The sequence below is a fragment of the Bos grunniens genome, chromosome 20 (genome assembly GCF_055505025.1).
Source record: "Bos grunniens cultivar Pamir isolate PY7600 chromosome 20, Bosgru_T2T1.0, whole genome shotgun sequence".
In the NCBI taxonomy this organism is placed as follows: domain Eukaryota; kingdom Metazoa; phylum Chordata; class Mammalia; order Artiodactyla; family Bovidae; genus Bos; species Bos grunniens.
This window is the reverse complement of record NC_141184.1, coordinates 35000030-35024825: the sequence shown is the minus strand read 5'-3', so window position 1 is coordinate 35024825 and position 24796 is coordinate 35000030. Positions and strand designations below refer to the sequence as shown.

Here is a 24796-nt window from a genome sequence, read left to right as displayed (position 1 = left end):
CAGCTTCAACCTCAGTCCTTCAGTGAACACCCAGGACTTATCTCCTTAAGGATGGACTGGTTGGATCTCCTTGCAGTCCAAGGGACTCTCAAGAGTCTTCTCCAGCATTACAGTTCAAAAGCATCAATTCTTCGGCACTCAGCTTTCTTTATAGTCCAACTCTCACGTCCATACATGACCACTGGAAAAACCATAGCCTTGACTAGACAGACCTATGTTGGCAAAGTAATGTCTCTGCTTTTGAATATGCTGTCTATGTTGATCATAACTTTCCTTCCAAGGAATAAGCATCTTTTAATTTCATGGCTACAATCACCACCTGCAGTGATTTTGGAGCCCAGAAAAATAAAGTCAGCCATTGTTTCCACTGTTTCCCCATCTATTTCCCATGAAGTGATAGGACTAGATGCCATGATCTTCATTTTCTGAATGTTGAGCTTTAAGCCAACTTTTTCACTCTCCTCTTTCACTTTCATCAAGAGACTCTTTAGTTCTTCTTCACTTTCTGCCATAAGGGTGGTATCATCTGCATATCTGAGGTTATTGATATTTCTCCCGGCAATCTTGATTCCAGCTTGTGCTTCATCCAGCCCAGCGCTTCTCATGATGTACTCTGCATATATGTTTAATAGGCAGGGTGACAATATACAGCCTTGACATACTCCTTTTCCTATTTGGAACCAGTCTGTTGGTCCATGTCCAGTTCTAACTGTTGCTTCCTGACCTGCATACAGGTTTCTCAAGAGGCAGGTCAGGTAGTCTGGTATTCCCATCTCGTTCAGAATTTTCCACAGTTTATTGTGATCCACACAGTCAAAGGCTTTGGCATAGTCAATAAAGCAGAAATAGATGTTTTTCTGGAACTCTCTTGCTTTTTCCATGATCCAGCAGATGTTGGCAATTTTATTTCTGTTTCCTCTGCCTTTTCTAAAACCAGCTTAAACATCTGGAAGTTCATGGTTCATGTATTGCTGAAGCCTGGCTTGGAGAATTTTAAGCATTACTTTAGTAGCGTGTGAGATGAGTGCAATTGTGTGATAGTTTGAGCATTCTTTGGCATTGCCTTTCTTTGGGACTGGAATGAAAACTGACCTTTTCCAGTGCTGTGACCACTGCTGAGTTTTCCAAATTTGCTGACATATTGAGTGCAGTACTTTCACAGCATCATCTTTCAGGATTTGAAAAAGTCAGTCATGAATTTCTCCAATGCATTTATCGCCTGCAATTCTACCAGCTGCCATTAGGTGGTGCCTGCTAATGGAAGCTAAGAAGCAAAGAGGCAAAGCACACAATTCTATAAATAAAAGAATATTCTGTCAATGATCACCATAATAAAATGCTGCTAACTATGCACTATAAGGTTGGTTATATAAAAATATAATTTTAAATAATACAAATAATTCTATAACATGTATTTGGTTATTTTTTCCAGTAAGTTTTTATAAAAATCTGTAACTGATAACCTAGAAGACAACAACCTAGAGCTTCTTCTGTTCATTGCTTCTGCTTATTCTCCCTGTCTGTGACCATTTGAAGACTTGTGGGCCTTGGAGTTTGGTATTAAATCTTACTGGTGGCTGGAATTATTTTCCTTTAACTAAATTTCCTAGAAGACTTCAACTCAAATAGTAACCCTCAAATCAAACATTATTTCCTTTGTGAACATTTCCCTGATCATAGTAACATCATACTCCAAACTGCTACAGAGCCTGAGGCGGGTGGACCCAGGTATAGTACTTATTTAGCTCTCCACAATACAGTGGGCCAGGGCATAAACATGCATTTTAGGAAAATTATGACCAACCTAGACAGCAAATTAAAAAGCAGAGACATTACTTTGCCAACAAAGGTCCGTCTAGTCAAGGCTATGGTTTTTCCAGTAGTCATGTATGGATGTGAGAGGTGGACTATGAAGAAAGCTGAGCACAGAAGAATTGATGCTTTTGAACTGTGGTGCTGGAGGAGACTCTTGAGAGTCCTTTGGACTGCAAGGAGATCCAACCAGTCCATCCTAAAGGAGATCAGTCCTGGGTGTTCACTGGAAGGACTGATGTTGAAGCTGAAACTCCAATACTTTGGCTACCTGATGCGAAGAGCTGACTCATTTGAAAAGACCCTGATGCTGGGAAAGATTGAGGGCAGGAGGAGAAGGGGATGACAGAGGATGAGATGGTTGGATGGCATCAACGACTCGATGGGACATGGGTTTGAGTGAACTCCAGGAGCTGGTGTTGGACAAGGAGGCCTGGCGTGCTGCAGTTCATGGGGTCGCAAACAGTTGGACACGACTGAGCGACTGAACTGAAGAACTGAATACAGTGGGCCAAGGCATACACATGCATTTTATGAGTCAGCAATGCTGGACTATGACCAGCATTAAATCAGCCTGTAAAGACAGCCAGCTTTTCACAGGCCAAGACCTGGTAAAGTCATGCTCACTATTTTCCACAATAACTCTGGAACAGGTACATGACCTATTAGCTATCTTTGGCAGTGTTGGCTAAATAAAAACAATCTAAGCGTATAAACAAAAGGAGTACTGCACTAAAACAATGACAGAGTTATCATTCTTGCAACACATGAAAAATGTGAAATAACCTAATTAACTAAATAGAATCAGCTGAATCAACTGTCTGCTGTGAAAAGTGAAAGTAAAAGTCGCTCAGTCGTGTCTGACTCTTTGCAACCCCATGGACTATACAGTCCATGGAATTCTCCAGGCCAGAATATTGGAGTGGGTAGCCTTTCTCTTCTCCAGAGGATCTTCCCAGCTCAGGGATCAAACCCAGGTCTCCCTCATTGCTGGCAGATTCTTTACCAATTGAGCCACAAGGGAAGCCCATCTGCTATGGAAAGCTGTTGCTAAATCATTATTTCTATAATCCCGTTGAGAGAGATATAAACATTTCAACAACATTAACCACAACAATAACAGCAAATAACTTACAGTGTGCTACTTTGAAACGAATACTACCCTAAGCACTTCAGGTATATAAATTCATCAAATGCTCACACAACCCCATTTCACAGAAGACAAAGCAGAGGCACAGAGGCAAGAAATAACTTGCTAAACGTCACTGTACATGGCAGAGTTTGGATTCAAACCTGCAGAGTCTGGCTCCAGGGTCCAAGCCGAGAACTACATTTCATTTCATTTCACTGCCTTGTAACTAGAAGGAATATGAAATATTTCCAAAGACTGGAGAAAAGACACAAAAGTGAAGCTGTGATCATGTCCTATACTGACAGAGAGTGACTTTCTCATAGCAGGAAACACATCACACTCTAGGGCCCGGCACATGCCCACTCAGCCTCCAACACCCACAACTGAAACAAACCTTTCAAGAAACAGTATACAGTGTAACAATTTCTACTTGATTTTCTTTTGTATAGGAGAAGGCAATGGTACCCCACTCCAGTACTCTTGCCTGGAAAATCCCAGGGACGGGGGAGCCTGGTGGGCTGCCATCTATGGGGTCGCACAGAGTGGGACACGACTGAAGTGACTTAGCAGCAATAGCAGCAGCAGCAAGAGATGTGATATAGTGGAACCAGACACGAGTTCCAATCCCTACTCCACCCCAAACAGATGTGTGATCTAGAAAGTCACTTCCTTCTTCAAGCCAACGCTGTAAGCATTAAGTGAGACAGAGTATATAAAGCTCTTTGCCCATTACACATACAAAGAAACACCAACTCTTGAGGTTTACTCTGTTTGTTTGAAGCAGCTTTCATAAAAGCAGAGGTTGAAGGCAATGGCACCCTCCTCCAGTACTCTTGCCTGGAAAATCCCATGGACGGAGGAACCTGGTAGGCTGCAGTCCATGCTAAGGGTCAGACACGACTGAGCGACTTCACTTTCACTTTTCACTTTCATGCATTGGAGAAGGAAATGGCAACCCACTCCAGTGTTCTTGCCTGGAGAATCCCAGGGATGGGGGAGCCTGGTGGGCTGCCGTCTATGGGGTCGCACAGAGTCGGACACGACTGAAGTGACTTTGCAGCAGCAGCAGCAGCAGCAGAGGCTATTTTGAAATAGGAAATGATCCAGTAACTGATACTAAGACTTACTGAAGACAAGCACCATCCTACCTGGGAAAGAACTTCCTCCTCCCTAGGTGTCTGAACTCACTCCCAGGCTGAAAAGTAACTAGAGGAAAACTATGGTCTTCCATTATGGGATCCATGTCTCCTGGCAAACAGGACTTCATGTTCCTCTAAAGAAACAATCCAGAATGAGCCACTCCTATATCCTTGCTGCCAACTACAGTGTGATGGGTGCCTAGTGACGCCAGGAGTCTGGGAAGCGCCCTGGAGAGTAAGGACCATGTTGTATTCATCTCTGTACATTTAGCTCAAAGCATGATGCTTAATGCAGGGCCTAACCCACAACAACAGATATAAAATACATTTTTGCTGATCTTCATTGAAGAAAACGTCTTAGCTCTGGCCTGTGGAGAAAAGGTCCTCTGAATGCAAATCTGTATCATCTGTCTCATTTCTGTATGACTCCCTTTTTGCCTCTTCTCTGTGCACTCTCATAGGAGAGAGTCCTTTTTTTTTTTTTTTAGGAGACAGTCCTCTTGGTAACTATTCTTAAAACTACCCACTGCTTTCACTCCTCTTTCCTAATCAAAGCCTATTAGTAGTGGCTCACTTCTCTGTAATTTAGTTTTAGAATTGTTCTTCACAAGGATAACCAGTTTTTCTTCAAAGGACAGAATTAAATCAAGGTTGTCTAAACTTTAATTTTACAGATAAAGACACTGCTCCAAGAAGGACAAGTATGTTACTCAAGCTCTCACAGGTAGATGACAGATGCTGAATTAATTTATGGTCCAAGTTTTGCATTACAGTAACAGCAAACTTGGCCTTGTATATTTTAAACACATTTGGTTGAAGAAAATAAAAAACTCAGAATAGAAGTAAACTTGTACTGAGCACCAACTATGTGCCAAGAACTAGGCTTTCCATATATTACCACATTTAAAACTTGCAACAGAACTACAAAATTGTACAAATATGTATCTTGCAAATTCTCTGGGTGACATGGAAAAACACAGAGCTTTGAAGACACATGTAGCTTTCTCTGCCAATGCTTATATACTAACCTCGCTAGACTGTACTCACTGGAGAAGCTTAATATGAGCTGCTAAAAATGCTGAGTTACATATTTTAAAGAAATATAGTAAACACAGAACTTTTAAATGCACGTCACAAGTAGAATTAAAAGTGGAATTAAATGTTACGACAAATAAATCTTTTAAAAGCTGACATAGATGAGAATTTAGCAAAATGCAGTAATAGACACTAAAATGTTCACACACACCCAAGGAGCTTTTGTCTATATATATCTGTATCTATAGATGTTTACCACAACAGTACAAAATTTTAAAATATTTACTGACTCAGTTAAGAACATTAACAAACTTGGAGAGTTTCTAATTCAAAGCTTTTACTGCCATGGCCTGGGTTCAATCTGTGGTTGGGAAACTGAGATCCCACAAGCTGCATGGCCAAGAATATTAACACACTCATGTATTAGTATGTCTTTTAGTTCAGTTCAGTTCAGTTGCTCAGTTGTGTCCGACTCTTTGCAACCCCATGAATTACAGCACGCCAGGCCTCCCTGTCCATCACCAACTCCCGGAGTTCACTCAAACTCACGTCCATGGAGTCAGTGATGCCATCCAGCCATCTCATCCTCTGTCGTCCCCTTCTCCTCCTGCCCCCAATTCCTCCCAGCATCAGGGTCTTTTCCAATGACTCAACTCTTCACATCAGGTGGCTAAAGTATTGGAGTTTCAGCCTCAGCATCATTTCTTCCAAAAAACACCCAGGACTGATCTCCTTTAGGATGGACTGGTTGGATCTCCTTGCAGTCCAAGGGACTCTCAAGAGTCTTCTCCAACACCACAGTTCAAAAGCATCAATTTTTCAGCACTCAGCTTTCTTCACAGTCCAACTCTCACATCCATACATGACCACAGGAAAAAACATAGCCTTGACTAGACGGACCTTTGTTGGCAAAGTAATGTCTCTGCTTTTGAATACGCTATCCAGGTTGGTCATAACTTTTCTTCCAAGGAGTAAGCGTCTTTTAATTTCATGGCTGCAGTCACCATCTGCAGTGATTTTGGAGCCCAAAAACATAAAGTCTGACACTGTTTTCACTGTTTCCCCACCTATTTGCCATGAAGTGATGGGACCAGATGCCATGATCTTTGTTTTCTGAATGTTGAGCTTTAAGCCAACTTTTTCACTCTCCACTTTCACTTTCCTCGAGAGGCTTTATAGTTCCTCTCCACTTTCTGCCATAAGGGTGGTGTCATCTGCATATCTGAGGTTATTGATATTTCTCCTGGAAATCTTGATTCCAGCTTGTGCTTCCTCCAGCCCAGCGTTTCTCATGATGTACTCTGCAAATAAGTTAAATAAGCAGGGTGACAATATACAGCCTTGACGCATTCCTTTTCCTATTTGGAACCAGTCTGTTGTTTCATGTCCAGTTCTAACAGTTGCTTCCTGACCTGCATATAGGTTTCTCAAGAGGCAGGTCAGTATGTCTTTATAAAAATATAAACAAAAATGTCTCATGAAAATATAACAATTATTTTCCAAAACAAACAAAAATAGTAAGAATTTAGCACTGTTCTGCATTTTGCAAATCGCTTTGAAGTGTGGCTTAGTAGAGGACAGTACTTAGTACCTCTGTATTCAATCTGTTACAATATGTCATTCTTGTTAAACCACATGGAGGGATATCCATCACACAGGTATGAAAACACACAAAGGAGTGTTTTCATAGCCTTTTCAGATAGTTGTTGATGTGCTTCAACACTGCACTAAAATTCAACCAGTGGTAGTTCCTTAAAGTTAGTTGCAATGTGGAAGCTGGAATCATACACTCTATATACTCTTATATTAAAATCTATAGGTTTATCTTAAACTTCACAGAGATCCTTTCTGTAACATCATGCACTGGTCACTTGAAAAATGTTGGTCACTGAGCTATGCAAATCTTCAAAATGTTGATATGTTTCATTAAACAATTGTGCTGGTGAAGACTCTTTAGAGTCCCTTGAACAGAAAGGACATCAAACCAGTAAATCCTAAAGGAAATCAACCCTGAATGTTCCCTGGAATGACTGATGCTGAAGCTGAAACTCCAATACTTTGAAGAGCTGACTCACTGTAAAAAACCTTGATGCTGGGAAACATTGAGGACAGGAGAAGGGGATGACAGAGGATGAGATGGTTGGATGCCATCATCAACTCAATGGACATGATTTCATGCAAACTCCGAGAGATAGTGAAGGACAGGGGAGCCTGGTGTGCTGCAGTCCCTAGAGTCACAATGAGTTGGACATGACTGAACGACTGAACAACAAATATTTTACCCGAAAATTCAGATTTCACGATGGGACATGAACCTGCCAACTGTTTTTGTTAAAATGACAGTGACTTTGTTCATTTTTTAAAGTAAAATGTCTTTCAAATATCTAGTCTGAATAATCATAATTTGTCTGCTGATATTTCTTACAAGTAAAAAAAATGTTCCATGAAAACAAAGTTGGCTCACAACTCAACCATTCAAGTGCTTTTCCTTCAGACAGCCATCATGTTTTGGTATGCAGCAGAACCCCACTCCAGTACTTTTGCCTAGAAAATCCCATGGATGGAGGAGCCTGGTAGGCTGCAGTCCATGGGGTCACTAGAGTCGGACACAACTGAGCGACTTCACTTTCACTTTTCACTTTCATGAATTGGGGAAGGCAAGGGCAACCCACTCCAGTGTTCTTGCCTGGAGAATCCCAGGGACGGGAAGCCTGGTAGGCTGCCGTCTATGAGGTCGCACAGAGTCGAACACGACTGAAGCGACTTAGCAGCAGCAGCAGCAGCAGAAGTGCTTTATATGCCATTCCCATGCTGTCATACAGAACAGTAAAGACATGTACTCAAGGGTTAAGATCTCACAAAACTAATGATTTCTACTGCTTCATCAAAGACATCCTTAAGGAAAACTGGCATTAAAAAAAATTATAACTATGTGGCAGTAGATACAATAATTACACTCCTGCAGTTTGATACCATTGCCTTGACTAAGGCCAAGATACCAGGGTCTTTACCTCCACTGCTTTGGTATCATCAGTGCAAATGTCAACACAGTAAAAAAAGAAAAAAAAAAAAAAAGCTATTTTTTATGAGTTACCATTTTGATGAAAGACCTCCCCAGGTCCCTGGATCATACTTTGAGACCTGCTGCTGCCAATCAGTTTCATTCATCATCTCCTATACTGGACCTTTACATTAGAGAATTTCCTACAAACATTTAATACTTTCTAATAGCCAGAGCCAATAGTTCCAAATAGGAAAAGGAGTACGTCAAGGCTGTATATTGTCACCCTGATTATTTAACTCATATGCAGAGTACATCATGAGAAACGCTGGGCTGGAAGAAGCACAAGCTAGAATCAAAATTTCTGGGAGAAATACCAATAACCTCAGATATGCAGATGACACCACCCTTATGGCAGAAAGTGGAGAGGAACTAAAAAGCCTCTTGATGAAAGTGAAAGTGGAGAGTGAAAAAGTTGGCTTAAAGCTCAACATTCAGAAAATGAAGATCATGGCATCCGGTCCCATCACTTCATGGGAAATAGATGGGGAAACAGTGGAAACAGTGTCAGACTTTATGTTTTTGGGCTCCAAAATCACTGCAGATGGTGACTGCAGCCATGAAATTAAAAGACGCTTACTCCTTGGAAGAAAAGTTATGACCAACCTAGATAGCATATTCAAAAGCAGAGACATTACTTTGCTAACAAAGGTCCGTCTAGTCAAGGCTATGTTTTTTCCTGTGGTCATGTATGGATGTGAGAGTTGGACTGTGAAGAAGGCTGAGCGCCGAAGAATTGATGCTTTTGAACTGTGGTGTTGGAGAAGACTCTTGAGAGTCCCTTGGACTGCAAGGAGATCCAACCAGTCCATTCTGAAGGAGATCAGCCCTGGGATTTCTTTGGAAGGAATGATGCTAAAGCTGAAACTCCAGTACTTCGGCCACCTCATGCGAAGAGTTGACTCATTGGAAAAGACTCTGATGCTGGGAGGGATTGGGGGCGGGAGGAGAAGAGGACGACAGAGAATGAGATGACTGGATGGCATCGCTGACTCGATGGACGTGAGTCTCAGTGAACTCCGGGAGTTGGTAATGGACAGGGAGGCCTGGCATGCTGTGATTCATGGGGTCGCAAAGAGTCGGACACGACTGAGCGACTCACCTGAACTGAACTGAATAGCCTATCCACAGTACATAGTAAATACATTCTAACTCATGATGCTAATTTTGTAAATCTAACAGAAATTTTGTGAAAGGGGCTCTGGAAGATTTTCTCAATGGCCATTTGAAGTGCTTGCTCTGTGACCTTGGCTAAATCACTTTTCTCAACATCAATTTTCCTATCAGTAAAATTAGATAAGGGCTGGACTAGCTCAGTGATTCTTACCTGAGGTGTGGGTAGCATATGGATGGAGATTAGATTTACTACAAATGCTGAGTAGTGTTACTGATGGGAGTGTTCCATTTATGAAAACCCTACAAGCAGAAAAAAAGAATCACTGACCTAACAGAATGAAAGCCACTCACTATAAAGTTCTTGGAATAGTGGTTACAACCATCTCATCCTCCACTCATTCAATTTATTCCACAGAGATGCTAGAGTAATTCATTTTAATGTAAATCTGTGTCATTCCCCTGCTTAAAAACCTTTTTAGCTCTTGCAGTTGTCCTTGGAATAAAATCCAATTGTGTTCCACATGGTCTGTAAGGCCTGCATGCTTTGGCCCCCATCTACCTAGGTAAATTCATTGCATGCTGCTCTCCGTCTTGCTCACTGGGTTTTAGTGACAGTGGATTTCTCTCCGTTCCTGCAACAGGCATTTTAATACGATGCTTCCTCTGTCTGGGATAGCACCCCCTTCTCTGCTGACCAATAATCACTCATTGTTCACATCCCAGCTTAAACATCACATCCTCAAAAACCTTTTACTAACTCTCTAGTATACTTTACGTCTTTCGTGTATTGTTCCTTCATGGCATTTACACTCGTCATCATTTACACTGCTATTCACAAGCATTTTCAAATGTCTATCTCCCTGCTGTCTTTTAAATTCTATGAGAGGAAGAACTGCTTTATTTATCCACAAAGTTAGCTAAGCCAGAGCACCCAGTGGGTTGTCAATAAATATTTGCTGGCTGATAAACAAAATGATTTTACAAGAACAGAATGGAATTAAGTATGTTCAAAGCTGTGTGTTTGCAAAGGGTATATTTTTCTGTAGAAAAATAAATTATGTAACGGGTTATGAACAAGTATGCTAATCTTTGGCCTATTTGGGACCTATAAGTAAAACTGCCTAAGAAAGATACGGAATGCTAACTACAACATAGTTATGTGATATAAACCAGAAGCTACTCTACTCTTCAGTTATTCTATGTAGAGATAAAGCTATGTAACCACATTTTTGTTGCAGAAAATGTCATCAGTGAGCCTTATTCCCTTCATGAAAACACAGACTGTTATTGTAAGATGTAAGTGACCATATGAAGTGTTGTTAAAAAAGTCTGTTCGTTCTATTTATAGATAACTTAGTACAGCTTTCCAAAAATATCATTTGTTTTATTCAGATTAAGAGAACACAGCCCATTAAGGAAACATGTATCAAAGGGAAGCTTGTAATTAACAATTTATGAGATATTTCTACTTTATAGTCTACTTGATTTTATTACTATTATAAAAACGGAAAAATATTATCAGGAAAAGAATAAACAGTTTTCACTTGGAGCCTTTCTTAAAAGCAGTAACAAAATTTAACGTTTTCCTCAAGACAAGTTTTAGAAGTACCATCACAAGAAAGGATAGTTTATAAGACATAAATAGTTTTACAAGTCATATAAACTTAGAAGTTAAAAAGAAGCAATGGAAAAGGGCAACTCATTATTCACACTTTGTAGCAAAGTGCCTGATAATCTGTGGCCCTAACTTCATCAACTCTGTAAATATGAAACTGAAAAGATGAGATGACAATTTTTTCAAAGTTGGTAATGGATTCAACAGTTTTAACACAATGGAAAACAAGGAATTCAGAAACAGTATACATCTACATTTGCCATGTAATCACAGAAACTTAGGAGAGAAATGTAAAGGGTAAGATGAAGAGGAAAAATCACTTATTATAGCTAAGACATTCAAAACCTGACATTAAAAACAAAGAAACATTTGAATTTGAATTATGTGTTTCAAGAATGGCAAAAATGCAAGATATGGAAACATCTTTTATTCCCATTGCTGCAACTGAATTCAATTCAACAACTTTCACCATAACAATATTCTTCTTCATAAACAACTACTTCATAAATGGCCAAGAGGGCCACCACACACCATAACAGCATTGGTATATTAGTCATACATACATATCCATTCAGTCACGCATGGAGTAGACCAGCTGTACTGAAGCTACTTTGCCCGGCCCAGAAATCCCTGCAGGAAATTCAAACCACCTTCTATCAAATCCTTGGTTAATCTAGGGATCCCAGTAAACAAGTATACTCATCAACATTTGGAGACAACCACATTCCCTTTAAAACTAAACACAGAAATGAATGAATAAGTATTGTATAAATTGAACTGATATAAGAGACATACTGATGAAATTAATGATGTTTTTCTTATGGATTTTAAGATAAAATACTAAAAAGCATCTTCCACCATTTTTAATCCCTAGATAGAAATTATTGTTCAGCACTTATATTCCCACAGCCAAAACAAGCTGCTGCTGCTGCTGCTGCTAAGTCGCTTCAGTCGTATCTGACTCTGTGCAACCCTATAAACAGCAGCCTACCAGGCTCCCCTGCTACTGATTAACAACTATGAAAAGTGTGCAAATAAAGTAAAACATAAATCTGAACTTCATCTCAGTTTCTCTCAACCTTACTCTTGTTACATATGGCAATATAGTACAAGTGAACAACATTTTGTATAAAAATTACCTAAAATTTAAATGCTTCATTGACTATGCTAAAGCATTTGACTGTATGGATCACAACAAACTGGAAAATTCTTCAAGAGATGGGAATACTAGATTACCTTACCTGTCTCTTGAGAAACCTGTATGCAGGTCAAGAAGCAACAGTTTGAACTGGACATGGAACAATGGACTAGTTCAAAATTGGGAAAGAAGCACTCAAGGCTGTATGCTGTCACCCTTATTTAACTTATACGCAGAGTGCATAATGAGAAATGGTGGGCTGGATGAATCACAAGCTGGAATCAAGACTGCCAGAAGAAATATCAACAACCTCAGACATGCAGATGATACCACCCTAATGGCAAGAAGTGAAGAGGAACTAAAGAGTCTCTTGATGAAGGTGAAAGAGAGAGTTAAAAAAGCTGGCTTAAAAATGAACATTCAAAAAATGAAGATCATGGCATCTGGTCCCATCACTTCATGACAAATAGATGGGGAAAAAGTAGAAACAATGACAGATTTTATTTTCTTGGGCTCCAAAATCACTGCAGGTGGTAACTGCAGCCACAAAATTAACAGACGCTTGCTCCTTGGAAGAGAAGCTATGACAAACCTAAACAGTGTATTGAAAAGCAGAGACATCAGAACAAAGGTCTGTCTAGTCAAAGCTATGGTTTTCCCAGAAGTCACGTATGGATATAAGAGTTGGACCACAAGAAGGCTAAGCACCAAAAAACTGATGCTTTCCAACTGTGGTGCTGTAGAAGACTCTTGAGAGTTCCTTAGACAGCAAGTCAATCCTACAGGAAATCAACTCTCAATATTCATCAGAAGGACTGAAGCTCCAATACTTTGGCCTCCTGATGTAAAGAGCCAACTCACTGGAAAAGACCCTGATGCTAAGAAAGACTGAGGGTGAGAGGAGAAGGGGACGACGGAGGATGAGATGGTAGAAGGCATCACTGAATTTGAGCGAACTCAGGGAGACAGTGAAGGACAGCCTTGCAAGCTGCAGGGGTGGCAAAGAGTGGGACACAACTTAGCGACTGAACAACAACAACAAAAATCAAGGATAATGTGACATTAAATTTTTGTATAATTCCTAGAGGCATAAGATTAAGTATTATACTGTAAACACATGACAAAAATATACCTAAGTTGAAAGTACTAGGAAAATTATAATCAAACAAATGCTATTCAAGCAAAGTAGGAGCTTAAAAATTAAAATGTATATAAAAATTAAAATGCTAAACTGTATATAACTCTCACCTGTTCAGTAAGTTCAACTCTCTTGGTAATACTTTATTAGCATATTTTCAGTTACAAAACATAAATGATATTATATCTCAACTTAAAAAAAGAATATAAAAGACCAGTTCTACATCTGTTTAATTAATAACACTAAAAAACTGTGCTACAGTTTTTAAATTTTTTTTAATCTGTTTTTTTAAAATAAGGTTTACTAGTGAGTAAAACCACATCATCACTAGTTAGCAGAGTAATAAATATATAATTTATCCATAAAGTCATAGGTAAAATATGAAATTTCTCCTCTGCGTCTAGTGGTAACTATTTAAGATCACCACCCAATTACTTTCAGTCACCATGAAATCAAAAATTATCTGGACTGTTTTTGATGTGTTGCTTTCAAGTCATTAAAAAAAAAACTGATTAAATAATGCCCTATTTTATCTTAGGCTCTTAACAATTTCTAAGGGAAAACTAGTTCTAGAGCCCCAAATACTGCATAGTCCTCAATAACTATTCATTTCGTTTTCCAAATAAGACACATTCCAGGATTTTGAGTTTCACTGTATCACATTTCATGACAGGAACTGAGAACACTGATATTTTCCATTTAAAATAAAATAGATCACAAACAAAAAACAAAAATCCAACCTCAGTCTGTGTAACAAATTAACTCACATAAAATGATGAATGGTGATATTTAGAGGGCAACCACAATCATAAACCCTAATTTAAGTTCAAACCTAATCTTTTAAAGAATGTGTATTCTTAGAAATTCTTAATATTAATAATTATATTAAATTAACAGCAATAACTTTTCATAATTGGGGTTATTATTAATATATTAATTGATTAATGATTATATTACTAATTAACACATTATTGATAATAAATATTTAAAATGATTAGCTCATTGCAGAGCTATTATCACTATTTTAAAATCTACAGAAGTTTTACCTACTGTGTGCTTCTCAATAGAAATAAAATAGAGTTGAGTAAAAGGAAATTATTTTGAGAGTAATGAATTTGTATGAACCAAATGAATGTATGATAAAATTAAAAGAAGATCTCTATTTTTTTTTCCATTCAAGCGTACAGAAAAAGACTGTCAATAGAAACTAAATCAAACTAACACCAAAATGTGCACATCTCAATTAAGCAGCAGTTTGAAAATAAATTCTCATCACTCTCAGAACTTATAAAGAAAAAGAGATTTAAAATGTGTATGAGTAAATTATGTCTTTTATTATAAGCATATTTCACCATAATCACCAGCAAGTCTGAGTAAAAATATTTTCAGAATTTAGAGTCTCAGTTCAGTTCAGTTGCTGAGTCGTGTCCAGCTCTTTGTGACCCCATGAATTGAAGCACGCCAGGCCTCCCTGTCCATCACCAACTGCTGGAGTTCAATCAAACTCATGTCCATCGAGTCGGTGATGCCATCCAGCCATCTCATCCTCTGTCGTCCCCTTCTCCTCCTGCCCCCACTCTCTCCCAGCATCAGTCTTTTCCAATGAGTCAACTCTTCTCATGAGGTGGCCAAAGTACTGGAGTTTCAGCTTTAGCATCATTCCTTCCAAAGAACACCCAGGACTGATCTTCTTTAGAATGGACTGGTTGGATCTCCTTGCAGTTCCAAAGGACTCTCAAGGGGGTCTTCTCCAGCATCACAGTTCAAAAGCATCAATTCTTTGGCGCTCAGCTTTCTTCACAGTCCAACTCTCACATCCATACATGACCACAGAAAAAACCATAGCATTGACTAGACGGACCTTTGTTGGCAAAGTAATGTCTTTGCTTTTGAATATGCTATCTAGGTTGGTCATAACTTTCCTTCCAAGGAGTAAGCGTCTTTTAATTTCATGGCTGCAATCACCATCTGCAGTGATTTCGGAGCCCAGAAAAATAGTCTGACACTGTTTCCACTGTTTCCCCATTATTTCCCATGAAGTGATGGGACCAGATGCCATGATCTTCATTTTCTGTATGTTGAGCTTTAAGCCAACCTTTTCACTCTCTTCTTTCACTTTCATCAAGAGGCTTTTTAGTTCCTCTCCACTTTCTGCCATAAGGGTGGTGTCATCTGCATATCTGAGGTTACTGATATTTCTCCCAGCAATCTTGATTCCAGCTTGTGCTTCTTCCAGCCCAGCGTTTCTCAAGATGTACCCTGCATATAAGTTAAATAATCAGGGTGACAATATACAGCCTTGATGTACTCCTTTTCCTATTTGGAACCAGTCTGTTGGTCCATGTCCAGTTCTAACTGTTGCTTCCTGACCTGCATATAGGTTTCTCAAGAGGCAGGTCAGGTGGTCTGGTATTCCCATCTCTTTCAGAATTTTCCGCAGTTTATTGTGATCCACACAGTCAAAGGCTTTGGCGTAGTCAATAAAGCAGAAATAGATGTTTTCCTGGAACTCTCTTGCTTTTTCGATGATCCAGAGGATGTTGGCAATTTGATCTCTGGTTCCTCTGCCTTTTCGAAAACTAGCTTGAAGGGTCTACTTACACCAAAATCCTAACTAATTCAGGGTTGGTTTTTTTTTTTTTTTTTTTTATTTTGGCTGTGTGATGCAGCCTGTGGGATCTTAGTTTTCTGACCAGAGTTTGAACCCAGGCCCCCTGCTTTGGGAGCACGGAGTCTTAAACACTGGACCACCAAGAAAGTTCCTCTAATTAATTTTTTAATGAAGTTATGTTTCATGTAAAATTTCTACTAAATGCTTTAAAATATATAGACATTTTAAATTACACACAGTGAAAATAAAATCAAAGGTATTAATTTTACAAATGCTGGTAGCTGTTCAAAAAAAGTTTAAAAAGCATTAGATAGAAGGATCAAAGAATTTAATCAGGTAAAAACAAAGTCAGATAGTGTAGACACAAGATCTAAATGGTTTAAGATCTTGAGCCATTATGAGGAGTAACTAACATAAAATGTTAGCTTCAGGTGTACAACATAATGATTCAATATTTGTATATATTGCAAAGTGATCACCACAATAACTCCAGTTAACATCTGAAAACAATATTATTTTGTTTCTATAAGGGGGTCACCAAAAAAGAACCAATAGGAATATAAACACCACCTTACTTATTTGGCAGCATGGACAATACAAAACTCTGCCCAGAATCAGAAAGTAAGCAAGAAAAAGTCTCCTAGTAGCCACAGATGGCAAAAATTAATGTGCTTAAAAGATAAAACTCATATGTTACACCAACTGCTTGTTCCTTCTACGCAAATTCTAAAAAGCTACCCCAGCACCAGCACACAGCTTAACAGAAGCAAGAAACTGAGGTACTTGGATCACCATACCAACATTAGCGAGAATAACAATGTAATAGAAAGGGGAAATTAACAAAGTAAAAATAGCAGTCAAAGAACTCAAAAAGCTATAAAATAGGCCTGCAGGTACCAAGACTTTTCTAACTCATATTATATACCATGATGTAGCATCTTATAGATTATGAAGATGTTAACACTTATGCATTCATAAGTGTTTTAAATATAATTCATAAAGAAAGCTAATATATTTTTTACGTTTCCAAAAAAAATTTAAATAGAAAAAAACTCTTTGAATTACAGAAAAGTTTAATTTTCTGAGATCCATTTATATAAATCATCATTCTTTGGAAAACTATTACTATATTTATGTTATTGAGGATAAAAATAAAGTCAAATATGCCTAGCAGCCTTCCAGCAAAAGCCTGTAAAATTCAGGGGTATATTACCAGCTCAAGGTTATGATGAGTGGTAGAGTACTAATGTTCCTCTTGGTCTGGAAAGTGCATGCTCTTTCTATTACGCCTTGCCAAAATTGACTACAAAAATTTAATTGGTAAAGTGCATCATTACAAGCTGCAACCAAATTTTAAAAATAATTATAATTTACTGAATCCCACTGTAAAAATCATTTACTAGTGGCAATCTTCTTTCCCAAAGTCTATTCCTGGGAACATTATGCCCAGATTGTAACAGGTGTTGTTGGCTGTAGGAGAGAGTGGGAGTTGCACCACTATGTCTAAAAAAATGCTGGTTTCTTTGTTAGTGCTTTTCTCAGTGTCTTTACCAGTATTTTTATCTTGAAAAGCTTGAAAGCTACAAAAAAGTTAAAAGTAGTACAATAAACATCCATATACCTTTTCCAACAACATTCATTTTGTCATATCTATATTCTCAATCTCTCTCTTATATACATATATATATATGTATATATATATATACACATTCATATATACATACACACACACACATACAAATATACACAAATACACTATTTCTGCTATACCATTTAAAAGTAAGTTGCATATCTCAAGACACAAGGCATCTAAATTCATCAGCTGGTATCTTCTAAGAACAAAGATATTCTTCTAAATAATCATGATTTTATGTAACATGAAGCAATAATATCATCTGTATCAGTTAACAACCAATATATATAAGAAAACATTCTCATTTTATTGATGATATATAATAAAACATTTTCAAAATTTAATGACTTAAAACAGCAGGCATACCAAGCAATATTGAGAAAAAAGAACAAGGTTGGAGGTATAAGTCTTTCAGACTTCAAACAATACTATAAAGCTGCAGTGTGGTACTGGCAGGAAACAGACATATAGATTGAGGGAACTGAAGAGAGAGCCCAGAAATAAACTCATGCCTACAGTCAATTAATTGTCAATAAAGGAGGCAAGAATATACAATGGAGAAAAGACCATCTCTTCAGTAAGTGGTATTGGAAAAGCTGGACAATTGCATGTAAGTCAATGAAGTTACAATACTCACTCACACCATACATAAAAATAAACTCAAAATGGCTTAAAGACTTAAATATAAGACAAGACACCATAGAACTCCTAAAAAGGAACATAGGCAAAGCATCCTCTGACATAAATTGTACCACCGTTTTCTTAGGTCAGTCCCCCAAGGCAAAAGAAGTAAAATCAATAATAAATAAGTGGGACTTAATTAAACTTATAAGCTTTTGCACAGCAAAGAAAACCATAAACAAAATGAAAAGACAACCTATAGACAGGAAGAAAATATTTGCAAATGATGGAACCAACAAAGTCTTAATTTCCAAAACTTACAGAGTTCATACAGCTCAGTATTAAACAAACAAAAAACAAATCAAAAAGTGGTAGTAAACCTAAATGTAGACATTTCTCCAAAGAAGACATAGAGATGGCCAATAGGCACATGAAAAGATATTCACCATCGTTAATTATTCAGTTCAGTCACTCAGTCGTGTCTGACTCTTTGCGACCCCATGAATCCCAGCACGCCAGGCCTTCCTGTCCATCACCAACTCCCGGAGTCCACCCAAACCCATGCCCATTGAGTCGGTGATGCCATCCAACTATCGCATCCTCTGCCGTCCCCTTCTCCTCCTGCCCCCAATCCCTCCCAGCATCAGGGTCTTTCAAATGAGTCAGCTCTTCGCATCAGGTGGCCAAAGTATTGGAGTTTCAGCTTCAGCATCAGTCCTTTCAATGAATACCCAGGACTGATCTCCTTTAGGATAGACTGGTTGGATCTCCTTGCAGTCCAAGGGACTCTCAAGAGTCTTCTCCAACACCACAGTTCAAAAGCATCAATTCTTCGGTGCTCAGTTTTCTTTATAGTCCAACTCTCACATCCATACATGACCACTGGAAAAACCATACCCTTGACTAGATGAACCTTTGTTGGCAAAGTAATGTCTCTGCGTTTTAATATGCTGTCTATGTTGATCATAACTTTCCTTTCAAGGAGTAAGCATCTTTTAATTTCATGGCTGCAATCACCATCTACAGTGATTTTGAAGCCCAGAAAAATAAACTCAGCCACTGTTTCCACTGTTTCCCCATCTATTTGCCATGAAGTGATGGGACCAGATGCCAGGATCTTAGTTTTCTGAATGTTAGAGAAACGCAAATCAAAACTACTATGAGATACTACCTCATGTCGGTCAGAATAGACATCATCAATAAGTCTAAAAGTAATAAATGCTGGAGACGGTGTGGAGAAAAGGAAACCCTCCTACACTGTTGGTGGGAATGTAAACTGGTGCAGTCACTATGGAAAACAACATGGATGTTCCTTAAAAAAACTAAAAATAGAGTCATCAAATGATCCAACAATCCCATTTCTGGAATAAATCCAAAGAAGACTCTAACTTGAAAAATTACACGTACCCCAATGTCACAGCAGCACTGTTTACAATAGCCAAGACATGGCAGCAACATAAGTATCCATTGATCTATGAATGGATAAAGAAGATATGGTATATATACACAATGGAATATGCTGCTGCTGCTGCTAAGTCACTTCAGTCGTGTCCGACTCTATGTGACCCCATAGACGGCAGCCCACCAGGCTCCACCATCCCTGGGATTCTCCAGGCAAGAACACTGGAGTGGGTTGCCATTTCCTTCTCCAATGCAGGAAAGTGAAGAGTGAAAGTGAAGTCACTCAGTCATGTCCAACTCTTAGCAACTCCATGGGCTGCAGCCTTCCAGGCTCCTCAGTCCATGGGATTTTCCAGGCAAGAGTACTGGAGTGGGTTGCCATTGCCTTCTCTGCAGTGGAATATGACTCAGCCATTAAAAAAGAACAAAATAAAGCCATTTGCAGTATTAATAACATGGACAGATTTAGAGATTATCATACTAGGTCAAGTAAATCAAACAGAGAAAGACAAATATCATGTGATGTCCCTTACATGTGGAATCTAAAAATGATACAAATGAACTTATTTACAAAACAGAAAAAGGGACTTCCATGGTGGTCCAGTGGCTAAGACTCAGTGCTCCCAATGAAGGGGGTCCAGGTTCCATTCCTGATCAGGGAACTAAATCCCACATGCTGTGACTAAAGATCCCACTGAGGTGCAGCCAAATTTAATAAACAAACAAAAAAAAAAAAAAACAGACTCACAGATGTGGAAAACAAAGGTATGGTTACCAAAGAGGAAAGGGGAGGATAAGGAGGGATAAATTGGGAGTTTCGGATTAGCAGATACAAACTACTACATAAAAGACAGATAGACAACAAGTTCCTACTATTTAGCATAGGAAATCATATTTAATATCTTGTGATAAACTGTACCAGAAAAGAATCTGAAAAAGAGCATACACACACACACACATACATACATACATGTATAACTGAATCACTTTGATGTACATCAGAAACTAACACAACATTGTGTATCAACTGTATTTCAAAAAAACAGATAAGCAGAGTTTCTGAAAGTTAAAGAAAAAGCAACAGTAGACATGTATGACTGTTTATGCGTCTACCAGTTTAGAGGGGTGGTTCTGTCCTACCTGAGTTACCTCATGTGTCTGTGATCAGTTCTGCTAATCTAGGTTGGGGTCTCTCACAAATCTGGGGCTTGGCTGACTGTAAGCTGATCTAGGATAGCCTCAGCTGGGACACCTCAACTTGCCTCCACCAGATCCTTCATCCTCCAGTAGGGTAAGAGCTTGATCAGATAGCAATGCCATGGTTTCAGGCGAGTGCAAGTGTAAAGTACTCTTAAGAAGCCTATACTTAGATATGGAGATAACAAATCACAACAGATTTGAACAAATTCCTCTGTGATACAAAGTCCTGAGTAAGCAATGGAAAACTTGCAAGGTGGAAGCATCTGATTCATTGCTGAGCTGCAACTTGCTTAATACGAATTCTGTACACTTTCATTGCTTGTATTCTCACTCTGTACACTACTACAACTCCAATTATAAAACGCTCCCCTATCAGATTATATAAATTCACAAAGAGAAATGACTTCCTCTGGATAAGTAAAGCATTTTCATCTTCATTACCATCTGGTTTTTGTTAACATTTACTTCCAAGCATAATGTAGTAAGCTCTGCTTTATTGTCTGTGTTTCATTCCGGTAAACTTGGGAAAACCGAAAAGACTGCCATATTACTCTATTTCATTTCTAAATGAAATCCCAGAACATGATCCTGGGATCATGTTTCACACTGAAACTCATAAAACTCAGAAGTAAAAGCACTAGCATTTCCAACTCACATTCAGAAGAAACATCCATAATTTAATTTGGTGTATGAGGCCAGAACAAAATACTGAATGCCCCCTTGGAATAGTTTCTCAAAAATGCTGATGCCTCACTCCTACTGATCTAAACATATTTATAACTTGTGCTTCTTATGTGAATGGCTGGGACTGGCTCGCCAGGGCTCCCCATCCTCCTACACTGCTGACAGCCACAGCCTGGCAAACATTCACTGTGTGCCCACACTAAATACATAAAACTGTGACAGCACACAGGTGCTGAGGTGGATAACTGTATCGAGAGGCTCTCTACACCATGGCTATACTATCCATAAAGGTATTCTCCCAGATGCCCAAAATGAGAAAGGAGGAAAAATAAAAGGTGAATGGGGAAAAGGGAGGAGAAGAGGATATTACTGATACGAGCTCAGTGAAGTCTGATGAAATGATCCTAGTTTAAATCCTAAATAATCCTTAATGAAAGAGAGTGAAGCTTGAAAGATGTGCAGTTGATATTTTATCTCTTTGTCCTGCTCACAATATGGGGCTTCCCCAGTAGCTCAGAGGTAAAGAATCTGCTTGCAGTGTAGCAGAAGCAAGAGTCACAGGTTCGCTCCCTGGGTCGGGAAGATCCCCTGAAGGAAAGCATGGTAACCCACTCTAGTATTCTTGCCAGGAAAATCCCACTGACAGAACAGCCTGGCGTTAAAACATTCCTATTGATTTTGACTTTCAATAATGTTATGGTACAGATGTCATACTCTTCGATGACTTCCCTTGTGACTACATTAAAATATTAGCCCATTATACCTTAGCCTCAACACCTTATATGGTATAGAATCTGCCTTCCTCTCCAAATTCAATTCATATCATTCTCACCTTTCCTAACAACCAACAAAATGTCAGTCCAACCGGACTTTCTGTCCCCCAAATATGCTGTATTACATTCTCTTCTTAAGGTCTTGAAATATGCTGCTATTTTGGGCTGGAAAGCTCTTTTCCCTCAGGATGCCTTATGTGCACGGTATCTCAACTAAAAAAATATCACCTCTTCCAAGGCTTTCTCCACGTATTTTACACCCTTCTATTCTCTGTCCTTTTGCTTTATTTTTTATTCTTCACAGTTATTACTATGTAAAACAATATTAACTTACTAGCATATCTATACCGTGTCTGCCTCCCAGCACTCACCTCCACTGAATGGGAGTCCTGTGAAGGCAGAGACCCGGGTCACACAGGGTCCCGGACACACAGTGCACACACGACATTTGCTGACTGATTCAGGGATCTGGACTCATCTCCTGCAGCTTACTCCGCTGCTAATTACTATCCTCAAACGCCAAGGAGAAGGCGATCTAACTGAAAACCATCTGAATGTATTAGTGACAGGTTTCTCTAAAAAGTAGTAAAGAATCTGTATAATTGGAGGTCCCTAAGGGTAAAGCCCACTTATCCTTGTATACAGCTTTTTTGACAAAGAAAGCCCAATTTGTACAGTGTAAAAAGAAATTGGAGCACATTTTCAAATGTAAAATATACCGGTAAATCACTGACTTGGGCAGGGGACAAAAGAATTGTTCTTCCAACGAATGAGACAAACTACATTTTACACCCAGTATAATAATGTCATGCCCTAGAACTTTACCCAAACCATGTAGAGGATAAAACAAAGTTAAATAGGTTTCAGGTTTCTTTACACCCTATTCAAAATCATTTAAAGGTTTATTGTGAATTGCTGGCCTCAGAACATATAACATTCAAAGTTTCTCAAACTGTGTTGATCATGGATGTCTTTCTTCAGATGAGTAATTTATGTATACTCAAAATCCATTTGGGGAAAGCTTCTGTAGCCCTCATAAAAATTACTGTGTTAGCAACTATTAGAGCCACCACTCAGCCTCATCCTTAATAGTTCTGAGAACAAGATGTTTTCTGTTTTTCCAACGGCTTTTATTCAGCTCAAGTTTTTAACCAGAGTAGCTTAGATCTTCTGTTTTTTTATTTTCTTCCAACATTAACATAAATCTACATATTTTCTTTTCTTACTATACTGTATAAAGTCTCTAAATAGTTATAGGAATCTCTGTCTTGCTTCCTATTTAAATGCAAAGTATACACCAATGTATAATAAAATATTTACTTTAAATTTTGGTAAACAGCTTTTATCAGTCTTCAGTAATTTCTTCCTATTCCTAGAACTTTTACTGGCAAAGATTACTAAATCCTATCAAATCTCAATTTTATTATATAACAAAATCATATGATTCTTCATCCTTAATTTTTTTAAATATTGAATTATATTGAAAATTTCTTAATGGTAAAATTTCCTAATTGTAAAATATCCTTGGATTCCTAGGATAAACCTTACTGGGCCATGGAACACTATTAATTCAGATTAGCTGCTATATTTGTTTTCCTAAAGCTAAAGTAAAAAATATGACTATAAACACATATAATTTAAGTATTTGGAAAGATAGTAAGACAAAGATAAAAGAAAAAACTATATAATTCTATTTACCATAAATTTTAACCAAATATACTATCCTGTTTCAGTCATATTCTGTATAGTCTCAATTTTTAGTTCATTTTAGATCAACTTATTTTCTAAACTGCACAATGAATGCAAAATTATATCTTTTGTCTATTATTTTAAAGATTAACTCTAGGAAACATAAAATATCAAAGAATATGAATAGCAGTTGTGAAAGGCAATGAAGTAAATTACAAATATCAGAAAATAAAAGGATGAAAACCAAAATAACCTAAAAACAAAGACATTCTTTTTTACCTAAAATATAATAGCGTTTCACCTAAATAACACGATATAAATGTTTTTATTTTAAAGATTTTTTCACTGCAATTTTCTCTGTAGTATTACAAATAACTCATTCTTATAAATTACTCAATACTAAAAATGAACCATACAACATAACAATATAGGAAAAAGCTGTTCAAATATTCCCTGTAATTTTCTTGAATCCTAAGCCAACAAATATAATTCAAAAGAATCTTAATAACCATTTAATCAATTTTTTCAGTTATTACTACCAAAAAACCATCATTTAAGCAACAAATTTATATAAGCTATTAGATTCAGATGGAAATCAGCCTTTACTATAAAAAGTAACAAACATTAGAGTCATTTGAGTCCACTTAATAGCATCAATCTGATCCACTGTGCTCCCTAATAAACTCTACTGGAATTCATACCAACTCTCATTTTTACAGCTTTCATACTTATTTAAGCAAACCTTGTATGTCAGCTGAATTCAAAGCAAAGTTGAGAACAAGAACATATAAACATAAGGATTCTTAATATCCCATCTCTTACTTTACTGGCAAAACTACTACAATACAAATGTTAAAGAAAATACTGAAATACAAAAATGTATCAGATGAATCATCAACAATACTCACGCATCATTTGAGCAAGTCATAAATTCTCCCTTTATTTTGGGATGCCATGACCCAGTATGAAGCATTGCTGTGTGACCCTTAAAAAAAAAA

The 24796-nt window shown here is 38.0% G+C and overlaps 1 protein-coding gene across 3 annotated transcripts in view; it reads right to left on the bottom strand.

The window, feature by feature from the left end:
- Positions 1-24796, bottom strand: part of WDR70 (WD repeat domain 70) — a 285459-nt gene that overhangs the window by 148870 nt on the left and 111793 nt on the right. For all 3 annotated transcript variants that reach the window (XM_086361477.1, XM_086361480.1, XM_086361478.1), the window contains one exon: positions 24707-24783. In XM_086361477.1, coding sequence (XP_086217603.1) covers positions 24707-24783 — 77 coding nt within the window. The remainder of the gene's footprint in view (positions 1-24706; positions 24784-24796) is intronic.